This window comes from Rhipicephalus microplus, chromosome 1, assembly GCF_043290135.1.
Source record: "Rhipicephalus microplus isolate Deutch F79 chromosome 1, USDA_Rmic, whole genome shotgun sequence".
NCBI lineage: Eukaryota > Metazoa > Arthropoda > Arachnida > Ixodida > Ixodidae > Rhipicephalus > Rhipicephalus microplus.
This window is the reverse complement of record NC_134700.1, coordinates 209,016,112-209,041,401: the sequence shown is the minus strand read 5'-3', so window position 1 is coordinate 209,041,401 and position 25,290 is coordinate 209,016,112. Positions and strand designations below refer to the sequence as shown.

General features: G+C 45.6%; 1 protein-coding gene across 3 annotated transcripts in view; it reads right to left on the bottom strand.

Moving 5' to 3' along the window:
- LOC142804884 (disks large homolog 1-like) overlaps positions 1 to 15,992 on the bottom strand; it is a 110,022-nt gene extending 94,030 nt beyond the window's left edge. Inside the window, exons 1-3 of one of the 3 annotated variants that reach the window (XM_075891150.1) lie at positions 15,136 to 15,992; positions 11,379 to 11,510; positions 3,539 to 3,675 (exon numbers count right to left, since the gene is read on the bottom strand). In XM_075891150.1, coding sequence (XP_075747265.1) covers positions 3,539 to 3,675; positions 11,379 to 11,510; positions 15,136 to 15,139 — 273 coding nt within the window. In that variant the 5' untranslated portion in view covers positions 15,140 to 15,992. The remainder of the gene's footprint in view (positions 1 to 3,538; positions 3,676 to 11,378; positions 11,511 to 15,135) is intronic. The other 2 variants (XM_075891148.1, XM_075891149.1) reach the window with 2 other exon arrangements.
- Between the last annotated feature and the right edge of the window lie 9,298 nt (positions 15,993 to 25,290).

Here is a 25,290-nt window from a genome sequence, read left to right as displayed (position 1 = left end):
TGCAGGAAATGAACGGGGCAGCCTTCGAGCCTCTTATAACACTCCATAGAGCATGAAATGCTGTAAAAGTGTGTACAGAGAAGAAATTGGCACAAAAGCCTCCCATTAAAAAACACCTAGCGAAGCTTTCGAGCGAAAAACAAAATTTAAAAAAACACACTCCAGCACTTGATTCCCCTTGCTGAGAATCAGTGCTGTGCATTAGCTGCCTTTTTAGAATGCATCTGTTATTGCAATGTATTTAACGTATTATAAAGGAGATATATTGAGCAGAAAGGTTGATGCTTGGAAGGCTTGGAAGGCGATGCACCAGCCGCAATTCACGAGCTCGAGCCGCTGCTGCACTCTCGATGCTGCTGCCTCTGCGCCGGAGTACTTCCTCTTCTTTACAATGGCCCCACGGGAAAAAAAAGGAGCCATCCTGGCGACTTAGTCCTGTGCAGGCAGCGTTGAACCGTGGTACTGCTTGAGCCTCTGGACATGTACAACCTCGCAGTTGCGACGTCGCAAGTCTGACGGTGGCGTAAGAGGCTCAATGAGGTAATTTACTGGGGAAGTTTGTTCGAGAATACGATATGGCCCATCGTACTTTGGCGGGAGTTTGGAAGACAGCCCAGGTGTGCGATGCGGCACTGACAGCCACAGCACCCGGAAGAAAAACGGGAGTTGAGGTCTGGGCATCATGAATTGCTTTTTGCCGGTTTTGGTCATCACAGGTAAAGCGACGAGCTAACTGGCGACATTCTTCTGCATGTCTGGCGGCGTCCAAGATAGGTAGGCACTTGGATGCGTCTGGTCGATAGGGCAGAATGGTGTCAATGGTGTAGGAGGGGTGACGGCCGTATAGGAGGTAAAAAAGGGAGAAGCCTGTTGTCGCTTGCGTTGCCGTATTGTAGGCGTATGTAATGAATGGGAGAACTAAGTCCCAGTTAGAGTGATCAGGCGTCACATACATAGATAGCATGTCACCGAGAGTACGATAAAAGCGCTCGGTAGCCCCATTGGTTTGAGGGTGTTAAGCGGTACATGCGCGATGTACAATAGCACACCCAGCGAGAAATTTTTCAATGACCTCGGACAAGAAGGCGCGGCCACGGTCACTGAGGAGTTCTTGAGGGCCTCCGTGACGCAACACAAAATGACACAGTAGGAAAGTGGCAACCTCCTGTGCTGTAGCCGTTTGAAGAGCAGCGGTCTCAGCATAGCTCGTTAGGTGGTTGATAGCAACTATTATCCACCTGTTGCCAGTCGGCGTCAATGGAAGTGGCCCATAAATATCTATTCCGACCCGTTTGAAGGGTCGGGAAGGGCATCGTAAAGACTGCAGTTCACCGGCGGAGGCGTGTGGTGGAGATTTTCGGCGCTGACATTCGGCACAAGAGCGGACGAAGGTATACATACCACGCCAGTAGTAACGATGTCAAAGCCTTTCGTAGGTCTTGAAGACTCCTGCGTGGCCACATTGTGGGTCAGCGTGGAAAGAGGAACAAATCTGTGACCTCAGAGTTCGTGGAACGACAAGCAGCCACTTGCGTCCCTCTGGTGCGTAGTTGCGTCGATAGAGAAGCGTGTCACGTATCGAGAAGTGTGGAACTTGGCGCCAGAGCGTTTGCGTCTTTGGGAGTTCAGAAGTGTCGGAGAGATGGTTGAGAAGAGACGCAGTAAACAGGTCATTGCGTTGTTCAATAGCAATGGTGTCAAAGTCAAGAGATGACAAGGCGATGCACCAGCCGCAATTCACGAGCTCGAGCCGCTGCTGCGCTCTCGATGCTGCTGCCTCTGCGCCGGAGTACTTCCTCTTCTTTACAGTAATAAAGACATTAGAAGCAGCACAGCTCAAACATGAAAGCTGTTTGTCTTTGCACACAAGCAAAGAGTAGCAAGAACTTTCTAGTTCCAGCATGCCACAAAACACTGTTCTTTGCTCATGAACACTGATACGCTCACATAATATGTTTACTAACAAGGGCAAATGTAAAAATCATGTCAGAGGTGAGCAGTAGACGGAACACAAGAATACTTAGCTGCTTCCTATCAGCAGCAAGAAAAAGTACCAACACAAGGATAAAGTTTTCTGATAACTTCTTTTGTTTTCAGCATTCCGATTTCTCCTCTGGTGCAACATGGCACACACAATACTTTGGCACTGTGGTCATTATCATCCACTGCACACTGAATATCCATTCTACACGTGCACAGGTGGGCCATGCTTAGCACTCCACATTTTTCATTCTTTTGAGTAAGCCAGCGCTACTCGTAGCCAAAGTGGAGAATGTGGAACATTCATTTTCCCCGAGGGAGTCACGTAGCACATGATCCTTGGACAAGGTGGCAGCTCCCCAGTAAATGTTCACACGATAACAAAAGGCATAAAGGCTGCTGGGATGGGACCCACACTATGAAGGAATGAACAAAAAAAGAGAGAGAGAGAGAGAAGGTTACATTAGCCGTGTAAAGCTTAGGAAACAGCGATGTTTGTTGATCCTAGGGTCTGAACATGGTCATCTTGTCTGATGCTAGCTCTTTCCTTGGCGTAGATAAAGTAGAGTCGAACCACAGCCTGTCACGAACAATGTAGGAATGTCCAAACTCCAGAACTAACTTGCAAAACTGAGGGTGGCAATCACGGTAGAAGCGCACGCCTTTTGTCCCTCGTACTCGGCCCGTGCGGTGGGCAAGCCCGATGCGGCGGCTACGCAGACTGTCTCTGTCAGCGGGTGTGACTGATTAGCAACGACGCGAAAGATTTTTCACAAATACCCTATGCTTTACCACGAGCTTTAGGAGCTCCAATTTTGACAAAGTATTTGCAAGAACGCAAATACTCTGTCAGCTATGCCGTCTAAGCTAAACCGTCTCATTCATTCATTCATTTGTTTATTTATCATTAAATTGAACTAGTGCCAATTCTCGACACGAGAAGAATTGGCACCAGAATCAACATCCAAAAATGAATTTTAAACAAAAGTAATGGACCACTTTTGGACCAACTAGCCCAAGCTTCCACTCTTGTAATGGACCACTTTAGGATGCAGTATTTCATCTGATGTTCTCTCACCAGAAAACAATACCTTTCATAGGGAGTGTTTGAACATGAAATTAAATGTGTACGAACCTCATAACACTAGGGACTCATTTAAACATGTGGCCAGCACCAACTGCACAGTCATTAACGTGTGGCGACAAAAAAATGATTAAACACGACTGGTGTTCCCACCGGCTAGCATGACCTGCCCATCACTGCTTCAAAGAGTCTCACGACTGTGATTATGTTCCCGTCTGGTCCCGCAGTCACCACCCCATAAAACATCCCGTTCCTGCACATCTGATCGGTTAATTAACTTTGTGACTGCAGTCTTGTGACGAAGAATCAAGTAAAAGAACACCGAGCCAAAGTAGTAATTTTTCGAACAAAGCAAACAGCTGCTACGAACTTGGTCGCACAACTTGTGGCGAATAAGTCTTAAACCCTACGATTAGAATTTGTGTACAGGTCACAGCAAGAGCACCTCTGAAACAGAGGTCCAAGCAGACTTACCTCTGTGCTGTTGGAATGTGTGCCTGTGATAGGTGGACTGTTTTCCCACTTGCAGGCGATCTGTAGGGTCTCCGCTGTCTTCTGCTGAATGCTCTTTGTGTCATCTAGCAAGGTGATCTCGTAGAATTCTTGGATGTCTGCAAGATATGCAAATTATACCATATGAGTAAAACAAAAATAAATTACCACACTTGTTTATATACGTGTTCAACAGTAATACCCTATAAGATATGCAAAATTATTACAAAGTAATGATTTCACCTACAATATACACTACAGCACATAGAGTCACAAGTCACATTTTGGGAACCAGCCCTAAAACTGTTGACGCTTTTCTTTACCGAACAGATTATTCAGAGTTGCCATGCAGCTTTCAAACAATTATTAAAATGTTAAAGGCCAACTCCGGCAATTCGTCGAGGTCAATGAATCTCAATTAAATTCCCTGGTTACGTCCATTTGCACATTTCCTTCATTTATGCCAAATTACAGATTTGAGAGGTTCATAGATTGTTTTCAAGTGAATCTTGTAGATTGCCTCGAAATGCCCACATGGCTTGCCAGAATGATTGCCCACATTTTATGTGCAACGTCAAGTTGTGCAAGGCGACGGAAGTGACGGAACTGATGTGTCACTGCATCGTCTCCTTGTCTGCTGTGGATTGTGTGTGTTAGGCCAATGCCTCCTTGGTTGAGCATCCGATTTCCTTTCCATGTGGGCTGGCGTGCAATGGGTGGAAAGTGATACTCCATTGTGGGCCACACTATATTTACCGTATATTCACCATAACAGCCACTAAACACTCACAGCTGATGATTACACTTTGTCTCAATTGTTCAGTGCTTTAACTAGCACTGCCGGCTTACCACACGAAAAGTACGGTTATACTGTGCCTTTTGAAGAGTGCACAAGCGTGAACTTTAATGTACAGAAACACTTTCTATAACGAGTACCAAGTCCACTGTGACCTCATCGATCTGTATACAATAGGTTGTGCATTGTGAAAAAGGGAACTAGTTGGTACATATTAATAATCAATCTTATTGATGTCGTAAAGCACTGCACAAACTTATACCCTCATTCCGTTACGATATTTTAGTCGCCGGTTTCCTTATGCCTGGCCTGTATAATATCCCAAAAACCACAAAGCCTCTCCTCATCCACACCAGAATCCTTGATCGCCTGTATCAAATGCAACTTCCTATGTGTCAGCGCAACGTCCATACCTATTCTCATCTGACGTTCAGACTTTTCACACTTGGCTGATGACGCCGACGCATTGCTGTTACGTACGTGGTATTTTGGAAAACAGGAGTCACAGAAAATTCCTACAAGAAGACGTTTACAGGAAGCTCAAGATCACTCCTATTCAGGAGATGGATTTGGTCACAAGTGTGTTTGGACATCAATGACCTCAACTTACTCAATGCAGGAAGGTTGTCAGCGTTAGACTTCAGAGTGTACACGACAACACCTCAGTGCAAATAAAAGTTGTCATCATTCCTTTCATCTGCAGAGACATTATTGAATCTTCAATGACGAATAAATTTCTGCAAGACCTCATTGCAGAAGAAAGACCGTTGGCAGACGCTGTTGTTTTCTCAAGTATGATGAGCGAACCTGGAGCAAGCCTTCTCATTGGCGCCGACCAGTTGTGAAAGCTAATGTCCAATCAGTCGCACTTGGAGAACAGAGGCTTAATCGCCCTCAACATCAGAATGGTGTGCACACTCCAAGAACCAAAATCCATCGAGGGACTAGGAGGACAGTAAACCAGCATTCATACCTGCGTGCTACAAACGGACGTATGTGTGACATGTGCCAGTTAGAGCAGTGCATATCCATGAAGTGGCGTTAAGGCTCACACATCTCTGAAGGCCCTCCATCATTTTATCGCACAGTTTTATATTCCAACAAGGAAGTAACGTTTAAGACAGATAATCGTGAGCTGAATAAACTAGGCTTTTGAGACACATTATTTCAGGACTTTTCTAGGCCCGCACAAGTAACGTGGAAATTGCCGCCGAGCTTTATTCGTTGTGAGGAGGATCTGTAGAAGCACGATACGCACTGTTAAAGAACACCTGTTAGGACTTCCTTCGGAGAATGTTAAGAAAAAATTAGTGAAATTCGCCGAGGCGGACGATGTAGAAAATTGCTTGCGGAGTGGCCAGGAGACGAAGAAGAAAGATAGTATTGCAGATGCTTGTTTGTTCTCGGATTGTTCGAACGTACGCCATGTTGTGAATGGCACTGCACTGAGCGCCAATAAAGGCTGTAGAGAGATATTCCCACATTTCCTGCCTACTCTCCGCACTATTTGCCATGAGGCGTTACTCAACAACCAGACGCCGTTGATTCTTTCTCTCGCATATGCAGCTATCAGCCTGGTTTTGCACCATGCAGTTCAGTTGCCTCTAACTCTTCACTGCAGAGTAGAATCAAGGCCATTACTGGTGAGCCAGATACACTTAAGACCTCATGCCACATGCATGGTTTACAACCAGACTTGGCATTGTCATACATCAATATTGACAGAACATTTGATGATACACGCAACAAGACCTTTACACTCACGCTGAACAAGCTGGTGAATTCCCACAGTATGAGACCATGCCCCGGCGTCCCCAAAACAGAGTCTTCCGACAGAAGTTTCCAAATCCATTTCTTCGCAAAGCGACATACATTCGAAATCAGAGTTCACTCGAGCCATGTTCGCTGCGATTTCATTGTCAGGTGTTAACCAAAAGTAGATACAATATGGAGTCACAGTTAAACAAGCCTTCATTGCTGGACAAGCATCACAAGAGCCCACCATGCACCAACTACCCACTAGACACTACATCAAGATGTGAAGCTAATCAGTCATGTTTGGAAGGGGCACCACGTCAGCAATTTCCGGAGCAGCAGCAGCAAGGCCACCACAGGCAAGTCGATCGACATAAGAGAAAACGGACGCTCAAACAAGAACAACGTGGAAAGAAGCCTTCATTGAAAACACAGATCATCATTGAAGAAAGAAGTTCACAAGCAAATGTTCTAACAGAAAAATTCAAAATGAAAAGCTTCTTCACATAAACAAACGACGGAGATGCCCTCTGCACTAGAGATCAATGCTACGCCTATGAGTGCAACAACTACAACAACATGAGAAAAAAAGGTGAAAAAGAAGCGAAATCGCCCCTCGTACTCTGCAGAAACGAAGACATCATGGAACCAGTCTCGATCAACAAGCACAAAATCTGGAAGTACGACGGGTCTACAAGTCACAACAAAAAGAATGAGACGCCCGTCCTACAAAGCCTTCAAACAACGTTCAATACGCATAAGAATTCAAGCTGTATCATCAGCAGTTTCCACGCTCAGTGCATGCTTATGCTGTCCTGGACTCAACAGCCAGCCTCGGCCACAAGAGCTCTCCCAATTATTGCCGGACCACTGTCCTTTCCTGTGAGGCTATTTCTGTTGGTTTATGGAACCATGCTTGGACATGAACTTTCTGTCTGCTTTAACATTTTATGCCTAGAAGACTCCCTTTGTGCCTTTTTCGTTTCTAACTTGAACATTCTTTCAGAGGGGGGGGGGGGGGGGGGGATCTTGTGACCATAGCAACAGAAGCCGATGACAAAGAAGTGAGCATGCTTAGGAATAATAAAAAAATGGCATATGATCCATGCAACGCCTCCAATTCATTCTAGCGTCACATTCATTATCTCCACTCTTATCAATCTTTTCTCTTCAACCACAAGTTACCAAACATTCCCTTAATTACCCCTAGTAGTCTTGCAAAGGCTACAATGAGTTGAATATATTCGCTAATGAGAGTGGCTGATGAAAGATACTGAGCAAAACTTTTACTGCTAACATGTTCAGCCAAATTGAAAAATTAGGTCCCAAAATTGATAGACACAACCTTCATTTCAGGCCCGATCTATGGGAAAATAATGAATTTAGTGCATTTTTGACAAACTTCCATGTCTATCAGTTGTGCCATCAAATAGAGGAGGTGACATTTGGTGGCGTCACACACGCACGGAACGGGCAAGCCAAAAATGCCAGCTGCCGTCCACGCCTCTCAACCCGCCCAGCTCCTCCTACAGTTGCCAAAACCACTATGAACAGCATTTGTAGCGAACAATGCTTCCCGGCAGGCCAACTTGATGAATTGATTGATATGTGGGGTTTAACGTTCCAAAACCACCACATGATTATGAGAGACGCCGTAGTGGAGGGCTCCGGAAATTTCGACCACCTGGGGTTCTTTAACGTGCACCTAAATATGAGCACACGGGCCTACAACATTTCCGCCTCCATCGGAAATGCAGCCGCCGCAGCCGGGATTCAAACCCGTGACCTGCGGATCAGCAGCCGAGTGCCTTAGCCACTAGACCACCGCGACGGGGCGCCAACTTGATGAAACATTTCACATAAAAATATCGGGATAAATGCAACCAGCTTCATGATGAGATCACAGCAGCTGTGATGACTACATTGACACAGTCTCCAAAGCACAATACTCTCTGCGCTAGAAAGGTGAAGCAAAATAAAGCAGACAAGTGGTTGGATAAAAGTGCGTGTGTCCTGCCAGAGAAAATCTTTAGGAACTTGGAGCAGGCTGAAGGGTAGAATGGGAGGTGGAATGGATGAAATATATGAATCATAACAGCAGTTTACCTGCTGGTCAGCAGCGTTGTGGTGAGTTTAACCCAGTACACCCTGTTGCGAGTAGCTGCTTTGGGATTTATAGGGTACTGATTTGCAGATTTGCATTACCTAGTGAATCTTCTTGAGTTCCTGAATAGCCGCTAAAGAATCAGTGAAGGTCTGGGAGGTGAGAGAAGTTCGCCGTTTCATCCTCAAGGCTGTAGTAACTGCCAAAATTCTCAGGGAGTGCAAACAGAACAGCCAGCTGTCATCTCTGCACGTGGGACCACTGAAGGAAACAACAAGCTAAAGAGAAAGGAGCCCCCACCACGTCTACCTCATGTTGTGCCTAGCAACATCAAGCGGTAGCAAAGTGAGCACCGCAACTTGCCTTTCCCTGCATTGCCGGCCAGTCATTGTTCGAACGTGCACGTCAGGAAGGCATGATTCGAAACAGTTCAGCTATGGAAGAATCAGCAACAGTACACCACGGCTGCAGTATTGAAAAACGAACAGACAAGAAAAGGAGTAGGCAACGATGAGTGCCCAAAGCAAAGGGTTCATAAAGCCACTTTTGTTTGGGAGTTTGGGGAAAAAAAGGGCATCTCAACACCAATAATCCATTGCTGAAGAAAGCACTACGGGGGGCACTTTTAATGAGCACTGACACACAATTTCGAACGTGAGATAGGGAGTGAGGCAGTTTTCTGTGGAGACTTACAGAGCACCTATGAAATAAGAAGGGCAAATATAATGTACAACACATTTATAATCAATTTTAAAGTGCATGCCATGCGACAAAGCGAGATGCAGAGCCCCTTGCGACGCCGACCTCAATGCGCGGTGCTAACGTGAACAAACCTACGTCAAGAGTTTGTGTTAGCAAGCAGTGTAGATGCTGGCTGGTCAGTGTGGTACCCCCTCCTTCCCACTCTCGCACGCGGCATCCACGTCACAGTTTTGCGTCTTCACATGGCCAGCTGCGTTTTCCTAGCCACCGCAACTGCTCTTGCCTAGCTCAGTGATCTTTGAAACCGAAACTGCAACTCGGCACTCTACAAACTTTTCTAAATAAATAATTATCATGCACTCGCACAAATGAGGTTGCTAGCCGTGATAAGTGGGTCATAAGCTACCTATTGCAACAAACAAAAAAAAACAAGGTTTATAACTTTTGTCACTGCTCCTTTAAGGTCCTACGCTGGCAGAAACTGTGACCACATGGGACCAAATGGACCACAACACAGCTACTGGCACATCATTATCAAAAGCACGAAAGAGTGAACTCGCAAATTGATGCTGACAGGCTATCACTTGAAGTCGGGTGGCATCCTATCTTATCTTATAAAGAGGAATGTGGCAAGTAATGAAAGTTTACCATTTCACCCCTTCAAGGCGCGCCAGCTGCTTTTACTCTTGCACCTCCTCAACACTTCAGACTGGTTCTTAACCATAAAAGACAAGTGGATTAGCGGGAGGAAACAACACTAAAGCAGCCAAATGAGACATATGTACGCATGCAGCCGTTAAGGAAGAGATAAGGACACTATCGACAATCAAGTCAAGGAAGCGGCAACTAGGCGTCCGAGGTATGACCTTAGCCACTACTGTTGTTTGCCGATCTTGATTCCTGCTTCTCCCACTTACAAGTCATCAAGACTACATATTCCCAAGCCGATGTGCTATGGAAATCCGGAATAAACATTGCTTGATTGTTATTACTGTGCAATGAGTTGTGTTTTGCACCATCGCATCACCGTGCCTTAAATGTCTTTTGTGCACCACTGTAGGGGAGTTTGCCGGGAAGCTAGCTAGCTCTGCAACATCCAAACAGTAGCAACGCCAGGTAGAACCTCCTTACAATGTCTAGCTGTTTGATTGTAGGCAGCTCATAGGTGGCATCTCACACTGCATCACTAATTGCTCTAAGTTCTATTACTGCAGCACCAACGTCTCATGAATTTGTGTGCAGTACTGAGGAACGATGTCCTCCCACTATTTGGCAAGACAGCAGCATCTGCATATACCTTACAGTCATTAGCCCATGATGCATCGATGCTATTGTGTTTGTTAATTATACCTAATGTATCGCTGCATCGTAATTTCGTTGGCTTCTTAGTTTCGGTGGTGAATTCCGAAGAAGGCAGGGAATTGGGTAAGAGTCACATTAAATATAACCACGCAACACAGCTACAGCCGAAACAAGCTACTTTTTTATTTCACGTGCTTGTTCATTCTAGAAAATTAGCTCCCCAATTGTGTTCAGCTGCAAAACGTTGAAATTCTGCCTTCGATATGAAATTCTGCCTGCAAGACTGCATGTACCAGCCATCAAGGTAAGGCAGTATGAGCTCCAGCTGCTTTTGATGCAGTGCGACAAGTAAGGAGAAGTGTTTTGCAGGACTCATTCTCACTTTATGAAGCCAGTATGCACATTTAGTGTCGCAGCAGTGGATATCATGACCCTGCGTATAGACCTCAGAAGAAGGGGTTGTCGCTACAGCGGGTCTGCATTTAAAAAGGCACTGCATGACCCTTGTGCGTCCTTTCTTGTTGGCCACTGCAACATAGATTTATTTTCGAGCAGAAATGTTCAGCCCTGCTTGCCAGGCATAGTTGAACAAAACATCAAGGGCTTCCTGAAGCTGGTTTGTCTAGAGCCGTCTTTATGTATGAAACCAGAAAGTGGCACAATCCACAAAGGTCAAAGACCTCACATCTGGAATCTGGTATAGTTTTCAGACTGGAGGTATCAGAGCCACTATTTTCTTTGTCCCTTGAGATTCTGTTAAACGAGTTTCTACAGCCCTTTGTAATGCATGGGAGACTGACATAAAGGCTTCTCTGCATCAAGAAGTTTTCTCGTGGTGCGTTTTATCTAAATATTGACAGCCTCTCACGATAACACTCAAGCAACTGTGCTGTCTAAAAGTGAGTACAACCCTCATGAGCTCTCCTGTGGCATGCAGAAAGCTCTCACTGTACTCAGTACTCTTCACTTTCTTGACATTCGATTTCCAATCAAGTACTTTACAAGACACAACAAGCTGCAATAGTGTTTTGACAAGATGACATGAAAAATAAAACTGAAAGAACCGTGCACCAGTTTTCCAATGATACTGCAGTGTAAACGTTGAATAAGAAGAAAATGTTGAGACAACAGGAATTCTAGAAAGCATGAATAAGGGTGCCCACCTAGCAAAGCCTGGAAGAGCCGACTCTTGAAGATGCGGATCACACGCTCAATGGCATTGCGTAGCTGCTTGTCCTGCGGCTTACTCAGCTTGCTGTGGTATTCTTCCAAAAGCTCCAGTGCCCTGTGGGCCTCTGCAAGTGATCAGTGTGCATTAGAATCACTGAAAGATGGTGGAGGCTAACGAAAAATGTATGCCCCACAAAATCTTACAAAACTCCTCGCAGTCACAGCATAAGTCCAATTGTTTCACCTGCATTTTGTGAACAATCTCACAAGGATGCTACACTCCAGCATCCGTTTCACGAGATGGACACAACCATGCTGGCACTACGGTATTCATCTCGAAAAGTGCAGCAGTGGCAAGACTAGTTCACTAACTCCCTTCACCTTCTTGTGAAGACGTGCCAAGTCCATGCAGCCAACATGACTGAAACTGCAGCACATAACAAAGCATGTCTATCTTAACAATGCTGAACAAGTAGGCCAGTGAACTTAATCTGGTCGTTGCAAATACCAGACAATGTAAGCCGCAGCGATTTTCCCGAATTACTAATCAGAAAAATCTACGATACAACCGACCGTAGCAGAAGGCCTGAATGACATTTGGAATCTCATATTCGTCTTCCCATTGTGTTGCTGCTGCACTGGATGAAATGTTCCCTCCATGACGATGGCACCCAAACAGTATTACCATCAAAAAACTCACGTACTACAGAGTGAACAGAATAGACATGACAATCAGTGCACGTCTGTCACTCAGGAATATGTGAAAAAGGGAGCACCAAATATTATATGTAAAGCATCTTAAGAATTCTGTCCACCAATTTCCTTATCACAATTCACCTCTTTTGGCCTCTAGCACAACCAGCAATGGTCACCTTGTTTTCTCTAGTTTACAACGCTACTTGCCATGGTTTCGTTTAACAAGACTGACAAGTAGCAGTAGCATAGGTGACAATTTGATACCCTATAAGCAAGACATGTGTCAGTGGCAAATGAAATCTTGGATATGCTACTGGTATGTTCATCAATGCTGAAGTGTACAATGTCATCAGCAAGCTCTAGGTTACCAACATATTTTCTCTGAATGCTTATTCCTATTTCTTCCTAATTTAGAGCTTTCAATGCTTCTTAGCATACAGTTATGAACTGTGCACAAGTAATATTTCCTGCCTGACACCTTTTCCTATCACATTTGTCTTGCTTTTTTTGTGATGAAGCAAGGTAACTGAAGAATCTTGGTAGACACGTCATTTTTGCAAGCTTTTTGTAAAAAAAAATCACATAAAGTAATATGTCACAGGTATCCCTATCTCTATGTCAGTATTACTTAAACATATATTTCCACTGTTGGGCTATAACATCATTTACACGGTCGACAACATGTAAGGTGAACACTTCATTACCATTCATGCAAATAAAAACTAGAATATTCATTTTTCTTGACAAGGAAAATGTGTATTATATAGCATCTAGTCAAAATGTCATTATCAACACAATCATAATTTTCTGACTGCTTTATTAAACATGAGGTTCTATGAGGCCCTAAATACTAATCAAGTGTTCATTACAGATGTGGGCAACTTTGCACATGTAGAGGTTTAACGTTCGGTAGATGCAGTACTTTTTTGTAGACTAGTCAGTTCATACTTGAAAAGTCGACTTGCTGCGCAAACTTGAAGGAAAACGAAAAGGGAGACAGGAAAGAGCGCTCTTTCCTGTCTCCCTTCTCGTTTTCCTTCAAGTTTGCGCAGCAAGTCGATGTTCCGTAGATGTTGATGCTAGCCAACATATGTGCATGAAAGCTTATAATAATCATTTGCACAATGAAGTTGTCTAATGAGTGTAGCCAATGAGCCCTCTGGCAATGTAAACCTTTCATATGAACCACTTATACTAAAGTAAAAATGACTGATTGCTTAAGCACACTTCACAAGTGAAGAGTTGATCTCAAGAGGTAGAAAGATGCAGCTGCGAGGTAAGTGGTATAAGAGACTAAGTAGAGAACCATAGGAGTGCACACAGGGGCATGCCCCCCCCCTAATCACCTAAGAGGGAGGGGCACAAAGTCTGCCTCATACATCGACCTAATAGAGCCCCCCCCCCCCCCCCCCAACTGAAGGAGAATCCTGCGCACGCTTATGGTAAAAACTATACATAGGTTTAGACTACACTAATGTAAACAGCAAACAGCATGAACACAGGAAAATTACCAGAAGGCTACTGTTGTTTATGTCGCTCATCACTTGCAGTTAGAGGGGGATTTCCTTTCACTTATCACTAACATCTATAGTGTAGTAGTGAATTGAATGAACACAAGTGCCTCCAAAATGAATGCAGGCAGTGACACCAGAGAAATTGACGGAAAAAAGCTTTTAACATTCCTGCCTACAAGCACTTTATATACTTGAAGAAAGTGGTCTTATTTTTCTCTTAAATTTCACTACATGTTCCAGCCTGCCATGAGCACATTCATTATCCTTAGTATTTAGGAATGCAAAAATATTAAAAAAAATGTTACATTATGAGCTAGTGAAGCCTCAATGCGAAATTTCATTTGTGAAGTCAGCCCACACTTTTGCAGAGTCTGTGACTTGACTTCATTTGGGCGTGTCGATTGCCATTGCAGCTGCATGGGCACATTGATAGTTAATATGTCATCCAAAAACACGGAATTTTAGCGTGCTCGTTCGTTCTCTATATGCACCAAGTTTACTTCACCAGAATAAGTGTACGTGCAAATTAAATAGTACTGCTTAAGAAAAACAGTAACCATCGACAATGAAGTGGCCGAACAAGTATTGGCGCAACAAGCATAGTAGTAATAACAATTTAAGGCTCCCATTCATTTCCGCGCAAGCACGAAAGCTCATTCTTTGTTGTTGTTTTTTTCGTATCTCGGGAAAGAGTTATAACTATTACAAAACAAGTTGGATGCTTGCTTGGGTGGAGACGAAGAAAGAAAAAAATGCGAGAGCATGAAAGATCTTTTTCCGCGCATCTCAGAATGAACACAAACATAGGACGGAACACGTAAACTAGAAAACGAGAACAAATGAAGAATGGCCGTAAGCGCGCACGGCTTTCCTGTCCATCACTTCTGACAAGTTGTACACAAACGTGCACTATTTATACGCGGCTGTCAGAAGTCGCACCCTCCCGTGTGTCATCACTCGGATCGTGACGCAACGTGCGGGGCAACCCCTACTGATGAGCGCACCTCGTAAATGTAATTTTTTTCAGTTACAAGCGTCAACCTGGCGAAGAAAAAGGGATATTTCGTTCCTTTCTTCGAAAAATAGCCTCTTTCATTGTGAATCGGAGCCCAGAGCAACGTCCGACGATGGGCTCCGATCCGCATGCGTCAGTAGTGTCATTCGATCGGGAGCCACCGCCTCACTTATACGACCGCTGTAACACTTCACAGCCGTGTTTAGACGAAATCGAACGTAAACGTAAGCTCGGCGTTTTTCCTGCGTTCCGTAACACCACAAACTAGCCCATACCGCTGCACTACCGCGGGTCAGAACGTCGGCGCGCCCACCGCCGTTTACGTCAAGGGCCGTGCGCGACCGATTAGTCGCGCCTCGAGCGCAATATCTTCATCCGAGCGGCTGCTATCGCTACCACCTGCGCGATAAGTAAGTGATGCGACAGAATGAGCGGGAGCCGCAGCAGCAGCGATAAGCCGCAGCCTCCGGGGCGCGCAACCACTGCTCGTGCCGCGGATTCGGCGTGCATTCCGCCGCTACTGACCCATGTTCGCTGGCCTTCGGCTGTTATCCGCTGGCTGTGCAGTGGTATCGCGCACACAAGGTAGCCTCACCGTAGAGGTGCATCGTGGAGACACCGGTCGAAACACAGCACAAACCACGCAGCCTCCTCCAACGAGCAGAGCACAACAAATCCTGCGGCACGGAAGCGTGTTTCCCTTTTTCTTTTTTTGCTTTTTTTCCCCTGTGGAGTGACAAATCGGAGACTCTAGGCGGGAAAGGGAAGCGAAAATCCGCAAAGTTCTTCGGTGAAGTCAGGCGGACGGCGCTCTGTTCTCACACACTGTGGGCACGATTGATCGAAGAGCAAATTAAAGCTACAACTGAAATGATCTTACCACCTTGTTTACGGACTGGCATGGCCGTTGTCAAAGCAGCAGCCGCGGACTAGCGTCGGTATCCAGCGAGACACCTTCGTGATTCCTCCGCAAACAACCGAGGCAAGAGAGCCGACTCCAGCGCAAACAACGAAGCAGCACAAAGAGGAATGACCGCAAATTTTCAGCGAAAAAAACACGGCAGCAGCGAGTGGCTCTTTCACAGCACCACCGACGATCGCAGGGGATACCGCACCGCGAAACGAAATCAAACGATAGACACACACTCGCAGCGGCGCGGCGGCGGCGCTACAAACCAATATGGCGGCACCCAAGTTGCCTCGGTATCACGTGGGTAAATTTGACCAATGGGACAAAAACAAGAAAAGTTTATTCGTTTTTCATTGGGCCTCGAGTCTGCGCGGCAGTTTGACGCGGTAGAACGCGCGCGGAACGAAATGTTCATCCGTCAGCTTTCGAGGTCGTGGAACATTTGTGAGGTTTCCTTTGCGTCATTCGTGGCGTTTTTCAGCACGAAAGCATTCAAATATATTTTTTTCGGTGAATGAAGAAGATTGTAGTGTTGCGGCTAGGAATGCAATTAGGCACGCAGCTGAAACTTAAATATATGCACGAAAACAGTTACGAAATTTATTACTAATATGTATTTTTTTCATCACATGTGCGTGATCACCACAATTAGCGTTGCAGCGATCACAAATTCAAATAATATCGCCAAACAAAGATTGACACATAATTGAAAAAGTGCTGATTTTCGAATGACATCGACTTTGAAACTGAACAGCTACGACCTTAACATGTTCGTGTGAAACATAGCTTCATGTTCACTTACTCCTTTATGATTGTGTAAAAAAATAAACAAAAAGTTACAATTCTCCCATGTGACAGCAAATGCTATTTATTTATTTATTTATTTATTTATTTATTTATTTATTTATTTATTTATTTATTTATTTATTTATTTATTTATTTATTTATTTCACAGTCGCTCGCGTTACTGAGGATCAGTTAACTGGCGTACAGCATAATATACTTATAACCACGAACAAACACGTACTTGCATTGCTTCTTCCTGGTTGAAGTTATAATATTCTATTTCACACAGATTCCACAGTCATACGGGCGTTACCATAAGCGCAACGGGAGAGAAATGGGGGAGAGGGTTGATGGTTTATTGCGGCCCTTCTCCCTATCGAGTCAACCCCCCTCTAAGGCATCTGGGGTGTTGCTCCCCCCCCCACCCCACTACCCGGGCGCACGCCTATAGGCGTTACGGTACAAAGTTGTGTGCTTATCTGATCGAAGTATATAGATACGGTTCCTCAGACGCAATAATGTAGATACCTTGTATATCAATGATGCAGAATTGGGTCACTGGTTTACTAGTATCAGAGTACTTCAGTGCTTTGAAGCATTGAAAAAATCTGCTCAATTGCAATTCGTTTGTGGCGTGTACTAGCTCTAAAGCGCTGGGAGATAACGCTGCCGGAGAAGGTTCACGCTGTTTTTTTTTTTTTTCCTAACTACGTATAAAAGTGGCCCCAAAATGAACACGCATGGACGCTGACAGTCCACAGATGTTTTTATTGCGTGAATGTAGATTTTGTAGCCAGGGATGGCAGACGATGCACGTGATATACAAGAAAAAGTGAATGACTAAATGTCATAGGGCAGTGTCGCAGCCATGAGATAGCACACCAAACCTGACCCCCCCCCCCCCCCCAACCCACCCATTTTTTTTTTCACCATGTCCATGGCATACAGAGCGAGAAATGAGCATTTGCTTGTCCGGCCCCCACTTCAGATCAGGGAGGTGCCCCCTCCCCCCTTCTCCAAAAAAAAAAAGTTCTGCCTATGCCCCTGGTTAGTCTTTTGATAAAAGGCCTAACAAGGGGAAAAAGTCTAACAGGGAGAGTCGAAATTGATGCTTCTCTTAAAAAATAAATCGTGCAGTTTGATACTGGAGCCAAATCGTCAGTGTAAGCAGGTGCATGCATGGAAATCTGTTGGGAGGCCTATGTAACGAGATGGGGGATCTATATACGTATGAATGCTTGCGCTATGGCCTCGAAAATTCACCGAAAAAAAAATGTTTCATGGCCAGAAAGTGGCGAGATGTATGTATGCTGCGGCACACGCACGGTGACTCATAAGGGCTGACAGCCGCTAATATGCACTTTAAAGAAACTTAAAGGAAACGGTTCATGCACGTGTCACTCAAGTAGGCAAAAGGAAGGCGTCAGGCCATGTCTGCTCCAGCGATAGATAAGCAAATTATAGAATCCGAGTTCGTTACATAATATTTCCAATCCGCCCAGTTCAAGTTTCCCCCTAGTTTTACAGTTGAAAAAAAAAATGCACTTCTGTTCTACGCACAAACAGCGTTGCGAACACGTGCGGACTGAACGAATGAATAGACAGTTTTAGACTAAGGTTCGTAACGTTAGCAATCTTTGGTTATATGATGACACGCTATTTTCGTAATACGAGGAGGTATAACCTAGAGGAAAGTGTATTACTCAGGCACAGTGGTGACAAAAGCAGGGCTTTGCGTAAAGTATTCTATTTAAAAAATACCTAATTATTTTGTAAAGATGCAGCTTACATACGTTTCAAACTATCGTTGTGTTGGTCTCACAAAAATGCCTTTGAGCGCAACAAATTCAATTATGATTATGGTGATCGTGGGCACATAACTTTTCTTTATGTGCAGGGATCCGCAAGAACAGGAGTAAATCAATAAATACTCCTTTGAAATTTTATGAAAATTCCGAATTTAGGTAGCACGGTTAAAATTACTGGATTACGTCTATAATCACAAAGGTGTAGACAGGTAACAAAAGTATGTCTCGTATTTTTATATTTATCTTTCTTTTTTTGCTGAACAAGTGCAATATTTTTTCATGCAAAAAGACGGTGAAATGTCCAAGGACTGACCTATCTTTGTGGATCAGCAGAAGTACGTAAGCGAAAAAATATCGTAACTACTCGCAACAGTTTTTTAACGCAGTGCGAAGTATCTAAATTTGGCAAAAAACAACTAAAACCCAACACTTCAAATGCATGTTATAATGCAACACCAAAACATATCAGAGTTATCACACTTTCATGGTCTTTTGCAATAGGACATCTCGCCATAACAATAAGACGTTTTCGAGGGTTAACTATTTGATATCTTAATTAACATGAAACAAATTCATCTATTGGCATCATGTGTGAGTTCTCGAAATAAGGGACTCCCAGAGACAAGCTTCTTTGCAATACATGCAGTCGTCCGCAAAAGGGCATGGATGAGATAAAAAGCGCAGCACTTTTCACTTTCGTATGATATTTTAATAGGAATTCCATCTTCTTTATATAAAGGTGTCTAAGTATCACCTTGAGTGGTGATTAAAAAGCTAAATATTTACATAAGGTTTCAAGATACGCCATTCTGGTATGACTCCTGTGGCATGAAGTACATAAAGCCTTCGAGCTGTCACTGTGCCATGGATATATATATATATATATATATATATATATATATATATATATATATATATATATATATATATATATATATATATATATATGTGTGTATGTATATATATGTATATGTATATATATAACGGATATCTCGGGTCACGCGCAGTTGTCCGCCGCCGGGGTCCGTAACCACATCACGCGAAATTAAACATGCACGTGCTTACCTAGCACTAATTACACAGTGGGGCTCGAACCCTGGTCCTAAGGGTGCCTGCTCAGTATTCTACCACTGAGCTACGCCGATGCTTGTGACTTGTAGGCAAACTGGCCTTAGGCAGACTTGGTGTCGAGAAAGCAATCGCGTTAATACGGCTTATAAAGTTGTTTAAACAGCGAAATAACAACCAGTCGTCGCACAATGCGAATAGCGTAAAGAGTGGGCCGTCCAATGCGCCAACCCATTACAAAAGCTTGTTCTTGGTCTCCTAATAACTGTGGCGCATACCCACTTCAGCCATAATTCCTCATCGTCATCAGCCACTGCATGAACTATTGGCACAAAAGTCCCTTGCAAGTGTTTAGCGGATACCACGCTTCTCAGATGAATGACGAAAAATAGCATAGCGAATGCCATCCTACTACCCAAAATATTTATTAATAATGTCCTAGTGGGTATCAAGCAAATGTGCTTACAGTAGTTACCGGATGAATGTTTTGAAAATGCTCTGAAAGGCCGCTCTTCTAGCTTTTGCTGTGACTGTGCTGCGCCTATACCGCGCAGGCCGGGTGGTTGTTTTTTTTTTTTTAACAGAACTAATTCTGCACGAATGCATAGGCAGAACGAACAGCTCCCTAGCGGAATGACAAACTCTGGCCGGTTGCTATGGCAACAGCTGGCATGGCGCCAGTCTCCATGACAACAGTATGCTGGCGCGCCGCCCAGCGCGGCACGCTCGAACGAAGCGCTCATGCCGGAACGATTTTAATAAAAACGTAAGCCACCACAAATCCCGAGCAAAACACTGCTTCAGAAGATGTCTTCGCTTTTACACGTGTTCTGTTAATCTGAGCTACGATCTCAGTCTTGATGTGTGAGCCCTGAGCCTAGATGGGGATGGAAGACGATCGCGCTTGAAGAAATTTTTTCGAGAGCCTATTTCGGCACTCAACGACGTCCCCGGGCATAGACAAAGCACTACGCTCTTGACTCAATAGCAATTGTCAGCTTTCAAGGCACTACCAATCTTTTTTCTTTTGTTCATCTTATCGACGCTTTACCAATATGGCCACTCGAAGGATAAAAATAAATTCACTAACGTAAACAAATAGAACGTTCCGATGGGAAGGTTTACATAAAAAGCCGCTACATTACGCATAGAGTATGTAGGGGACTTTTTATTTGCAGGGTGTATGCTTATTGAGCAGATAACTGTATATGACAATCTTTTCTGGTGGCTTCCGCATTCTCAATCTTATTCTGGCGTAGTCAAATGACACAACAAGAATTATTTCGTGTCAGACACACGCATGCTTGTCTCCAAGATTACTGCATCGCTCTGATTCCTTAGTAAAAGATAACTAGCGTGCAATAATAAACATAGAAAAAAGAAACAAAAGGAGAATGCTATGCGTGACCTCTACTGTAGACATTTTGACTCTTGTTATGTGTTACTGACCTGAGTGTTAGCCACTCGAACCTTCGATATGCTTTTGTTATGCACGACACGAAAAACATGTGCATGCCATTCATTCATTCATTCATTCATTCATTCATTCATTCATCTTCCTTGAAGGGGGCACTGTGCAGTGCACATCGAGGATTCCAAGAGCGTACTCGCAGACGCACCCTGCTGTCGTAAAGCTGCCTTCTTTGCAAAACTTGCCGAGTGGTGGCAGAGCTCGTAGCAACAAAACTGTAAGGATGAAACGTATCTGTGCTAATTGGTTGTTTATCTGTCGAACGGATAAAAGTGGGTGAGAAATAATAAATTTGACAAAGGAATCCAAGAACTCATCGGGCCCCCAATGCGATCGCCGACGTCTACTCGAGAGAGCGGAGTGAGAGCCATCATCATCATCATTGAAGTTTGAAAACTCACGTCTGAGTAGATGCACACTTTCTGGATGCTGTGGATAATTATAATAACGATGATGGCGAATTTTAGTTGTATACCATCGTAATGGGTTGGCGGCTTTAAACCACCCGCTCGTTACGAGATCTATTGCGTGGTTTGAAGCCTCGATTGATGATTGATTGATTGATATGTGGGGTTTAACGTCCCAAAACCACCATATGATTATGAGAGACGCCGTAGTGGAGGGCTCCGGAAATTTTGACCACCTGGGGTTTTTTTAACGTGCACCCAAATCTGAGCACACGGGCCTACAACATTTTCGCCTCCATCGGAAATGCAGCCGCCGCAGCCGGGATTCAATCCCTCGACCTGCGGGTTAGCAGCCGAGTACCTTAGCCACTAGACCACCGCGGCGGGGCAGGTTTGAAGCCTCAGGCGATTCTATATACGCGACTGCCACGCAATGTTACAAGCGTTGACGGTACTCCTTGCCCTACATGACGACTATATTAGTATAGGATAATTTTTCAAGGCGGTTCCAACGAATAGAGTGGCACTGTGGTAGAGGGGTAAAATCGACTGCCATGCAGAATGCCTGCATTCTAATTGGCCTGGGACTCCCGATTTTTATCTATCTCTTATTAAGGCCACGTGGGCTTTTGTCACTCACGACGTGTTTTTCTTCTAACTTCTCATAATTAGAGGAGATTAAGTGCAACTTCTTATTGGTCAGCGGGCTTCGCTAACGGTATGCAACGCATCATGACTGGCTGAAATATTGTCAGGCGAAAATTTTCAGCGTAAAAAGTGTTCGCGAATACAGGACCTGATGTTGAAGGTCCGACTGAGTGAATGTATTGGACAGAATTAGCGCCCCTTTCACGCGATGGAAGACGCCACCCCCTGGCCCCTTCGTTTGTACGCCTACACATGTATATATACGATGAAAAAGGGTTTATTGGCGACTGTTCCGACGGTGGTCCTACAATGAAACACGATCGGGAAAAAGCAACGGTCAAGCAGATGCCGGCGATGATCAGCACGAGCCGAGCGAGCCAAGCCCCGGACCCAGTACCCAAGAGGAGACGATGTTGCTTGCCAACGATGCGTTTTCTTCTTCACAATTTTCCCCCGCCGAAAAAAGCCATCCTGGCGACCTAAGAGTCTGGAGGCAGAGGGCTATAATATGGCTTAAGGCGGGTGACGTGGACGATGTCACGTCCACGCCGGCGCATGTCGTCAGATGGGGAAAGTGGCTCAATGAGAAAATTGACCGGTGAGGTTTGCTCCAAAACACGGTAAGGACCCTCGTACTTCGGGACTACTTTTGAGGAAAGGCCGGGGCTTTGGTAAGGAACAGCCAGCCATACAAATGATCCCGGGGAATAGCTGTGGCTTCGTGAAGAGCCGGCGTTGTTTTATTTCTGGCGCTGCTGTTTTTGTGACGTAAAGGTGCGTGCGAGTTCACGGCACTCTTCCGCTTTTCGGGCAGCTTCGGACACAGATGGGCATTCGGATGCGTCAGGACGGTATACGGAAGGAGAGTGTCGATGGTGTGGGATGGTTCGCGTCCATAAAGGAGAAAGAAAGGTGAAAATCCAGTGGTGGACTGTGCCGCGGTGTTGTATGCGAACGTGATGAATGGAAGAATGCGATCCCAGCTAGTATGATCAGATGTCACATACATCGCGAGCATATCGCCGAGTGTGTGGTTAAATCTCTCCGTGACCCCGTTAGTCTGCGGATGGTATGCCGTGGTCTTGCGATGAACAACATGGCATTCAGAAAGCAGAGCCGTGACGACTTCTGATAGGAAGGCTCGTCCTCGGTCACTTAGTAGTTCTCGGGGTGCACCATGTCGTAGTATGAATCGATGAAGGATGAAGGACGCTACGTCCCGCGCAGTGGCACTTGGAAGGGCGGCGGTCTCAGCGTATAGCGTGTTAAATAATCCACAGCGACTATGATCAACCGATTTTCATCTGATGTTGTCGGTAGAGGGCCATACAGATCAATTCCGATTCGATCGAAAGGTTTGGCAGGGCACGGAAGCGGTTGAAGTGCACCGGACGAGTGAAAAGGCGGTGATTTGCGACGTTGACAGTCAGGGCAGCCCATAACGAATTTTCGAACAAAATTATACATTCCGCGCCAGTAGAAGCGACGGCGAATGCGTTCGTAAGTTTTGAAAACTCCAGCATGGCCACATTGGGGATCGTCGTGAAAGGTGGTGCATATTTGTGATCGCAAGCTGCGGGGGACAACCAAGAGCCACTTACGACCTTCAGGGGCGTAGTTGCGTCGGTGTATCAGCCGATCACGAATGGCGAAATGAGCAGCTTGACGTCGGAGAGATCGTGATACCGCAGTGGTTGACGATCCAGAGAGACAGTCAAAAAGGGAAGCGATCCATGGGTCCTTGTGTTGTTCACTGGCAAACGAGTCGAGGTCGAGAGATGCGACGGAGTTGGTACCAGTGGTTCCGCAGGCAGAGTCGGGAGGTAAAGGCGAACGGGACAGGGCGTCGGCGTCAGAATGCTTGCGTCCTCTGCGATAGATCACGCGAATGTCGTACTCCTGGATTTGCAGTGCCCACCGAGCTAGACGGCCAGAAGGCTCTTTCAATGTGGCGAGCCAACAAAGTGCATGGTGGTTCGTTACCAGGTCGAATGGGCTACCGTACAAATAAGGGCGGAACTTGCGAAGCGCCCACACTAGCGCTAAGCACTCTTTTTCAGTGACGCTGTAATTGGCCTCAGCTGTAGTGAGCGTCCGACTCGCATAAGCGACGACGTATTCGGAGTAGCCCGGCTTGCGCTGGGCGAGGACAGCGCCAAGACCAACCCCGCTAGCGTCTGTGTGAACTTCCGTTGCAGCTGTTGGGTCGAAATGCCGTAGAATGGGAGGAGATGTTAGCAGACTACGGAGCGTGGCGAACGCGACGTCGCAGTCAGGAGACCAGGATGAAAGGTCTGCGTCACCGCGTAGGAGGTTGGTCAGTGGTGACATGATGGACGCGAAATTTCGAACGAAGCGCCGGAAGTACGAGCATAGTCCGATGAAACTGCGTAACTCTTTCAGTGTAGTAGGTTTCGGGAACTCGGCGACTGCTCGCAGTTTTGCAGGGTCGGGTAGAACACCATGCTTGGACACGAAGTGCCCTAAGATGGACAGCTCTCGCGCGGCGAAGCGGCACTTTTTGAGGTTCAGTTGGAGCCTAGCGTTGGCTAAACACGTCAGAACCAGCTGGAGTCGAAGCAGATGTGTAGGAAAATTGGGAGAGAAAACGACAATGTCGTCGAGGTAGCATAGACACGCAGACCACTTCAGTCCACGCAGTGTGTTGTCCATGAGTCGTTTAAACGTGGCAGGGGCATTACAAAGCCCAAATGGCATTACGTTAAATTCGTACAGGCCATCTGGTGTAATGAACGCAGTTTTCTGGCGATCAGCTTCTGCCATAGGGACCTGCCAGTATCCAGATCGTAAGTCTAAGGAGGAGAAGAATTCGGCTCCTTGGAGGCTGTCAAAGGCGTCGTCAATGCGCGGTAATGGATAGACGTCTTTCCGCGTCACCTTGTTTAATCGCCGGTAGTCGACGCAAAATCGAATTGATCCATCCTTCTTTCGAAGTAGAACGACAGGAGATGCCCAAGGGCTGTGCGATGGTTGAATAACGCGACGACGTAGCATCTCTTCGACCTGGTCGTTGATGACGTGACGTTCTGCAGCAGAGACACGGTACGGTCTGTGACGCAATGGCTGGTGCGAACCAGTGTCAATGTAGTGGTGCACTGCCGAAGTACGACCCAATTGCGGCTGAGAAACGTCGAATGAATTCGCGAAGTGCTGGAGGAGATTAAGAAGCTCGGCGCGTTCTTGAGCAGTTAAAGTGTCAGCGATGGAACTCGAGAAGGTGTCACTCGACGAGCATTCCAGTGGGGAAAGGGCATGAAGTTCGGTAGAGGCGCTACTGCACGATTCGTCTGGCATATTGAGGAATAAAGAAGAATCAAGGTAATCCACTCGACCGAGACATTCGCCGGCAAGTAGCGTAAGCGGTGCAGAAAGGGGGTTGTGGACGAAAATATTGCTTCGGCCAGCAGTGACGTCAAGTGCAGCGAAAGGCAAAGAAACGGCTCGGCGGCTCATGAAAATGTCGGAAGGTGTAAACATTACCGTAGCATCGTTATAGTCATCGCAGCAAACCGGGACAACGGCAAGAGAGGCTGGCGGAATTTCAGTGTCCTCGCGCACGAC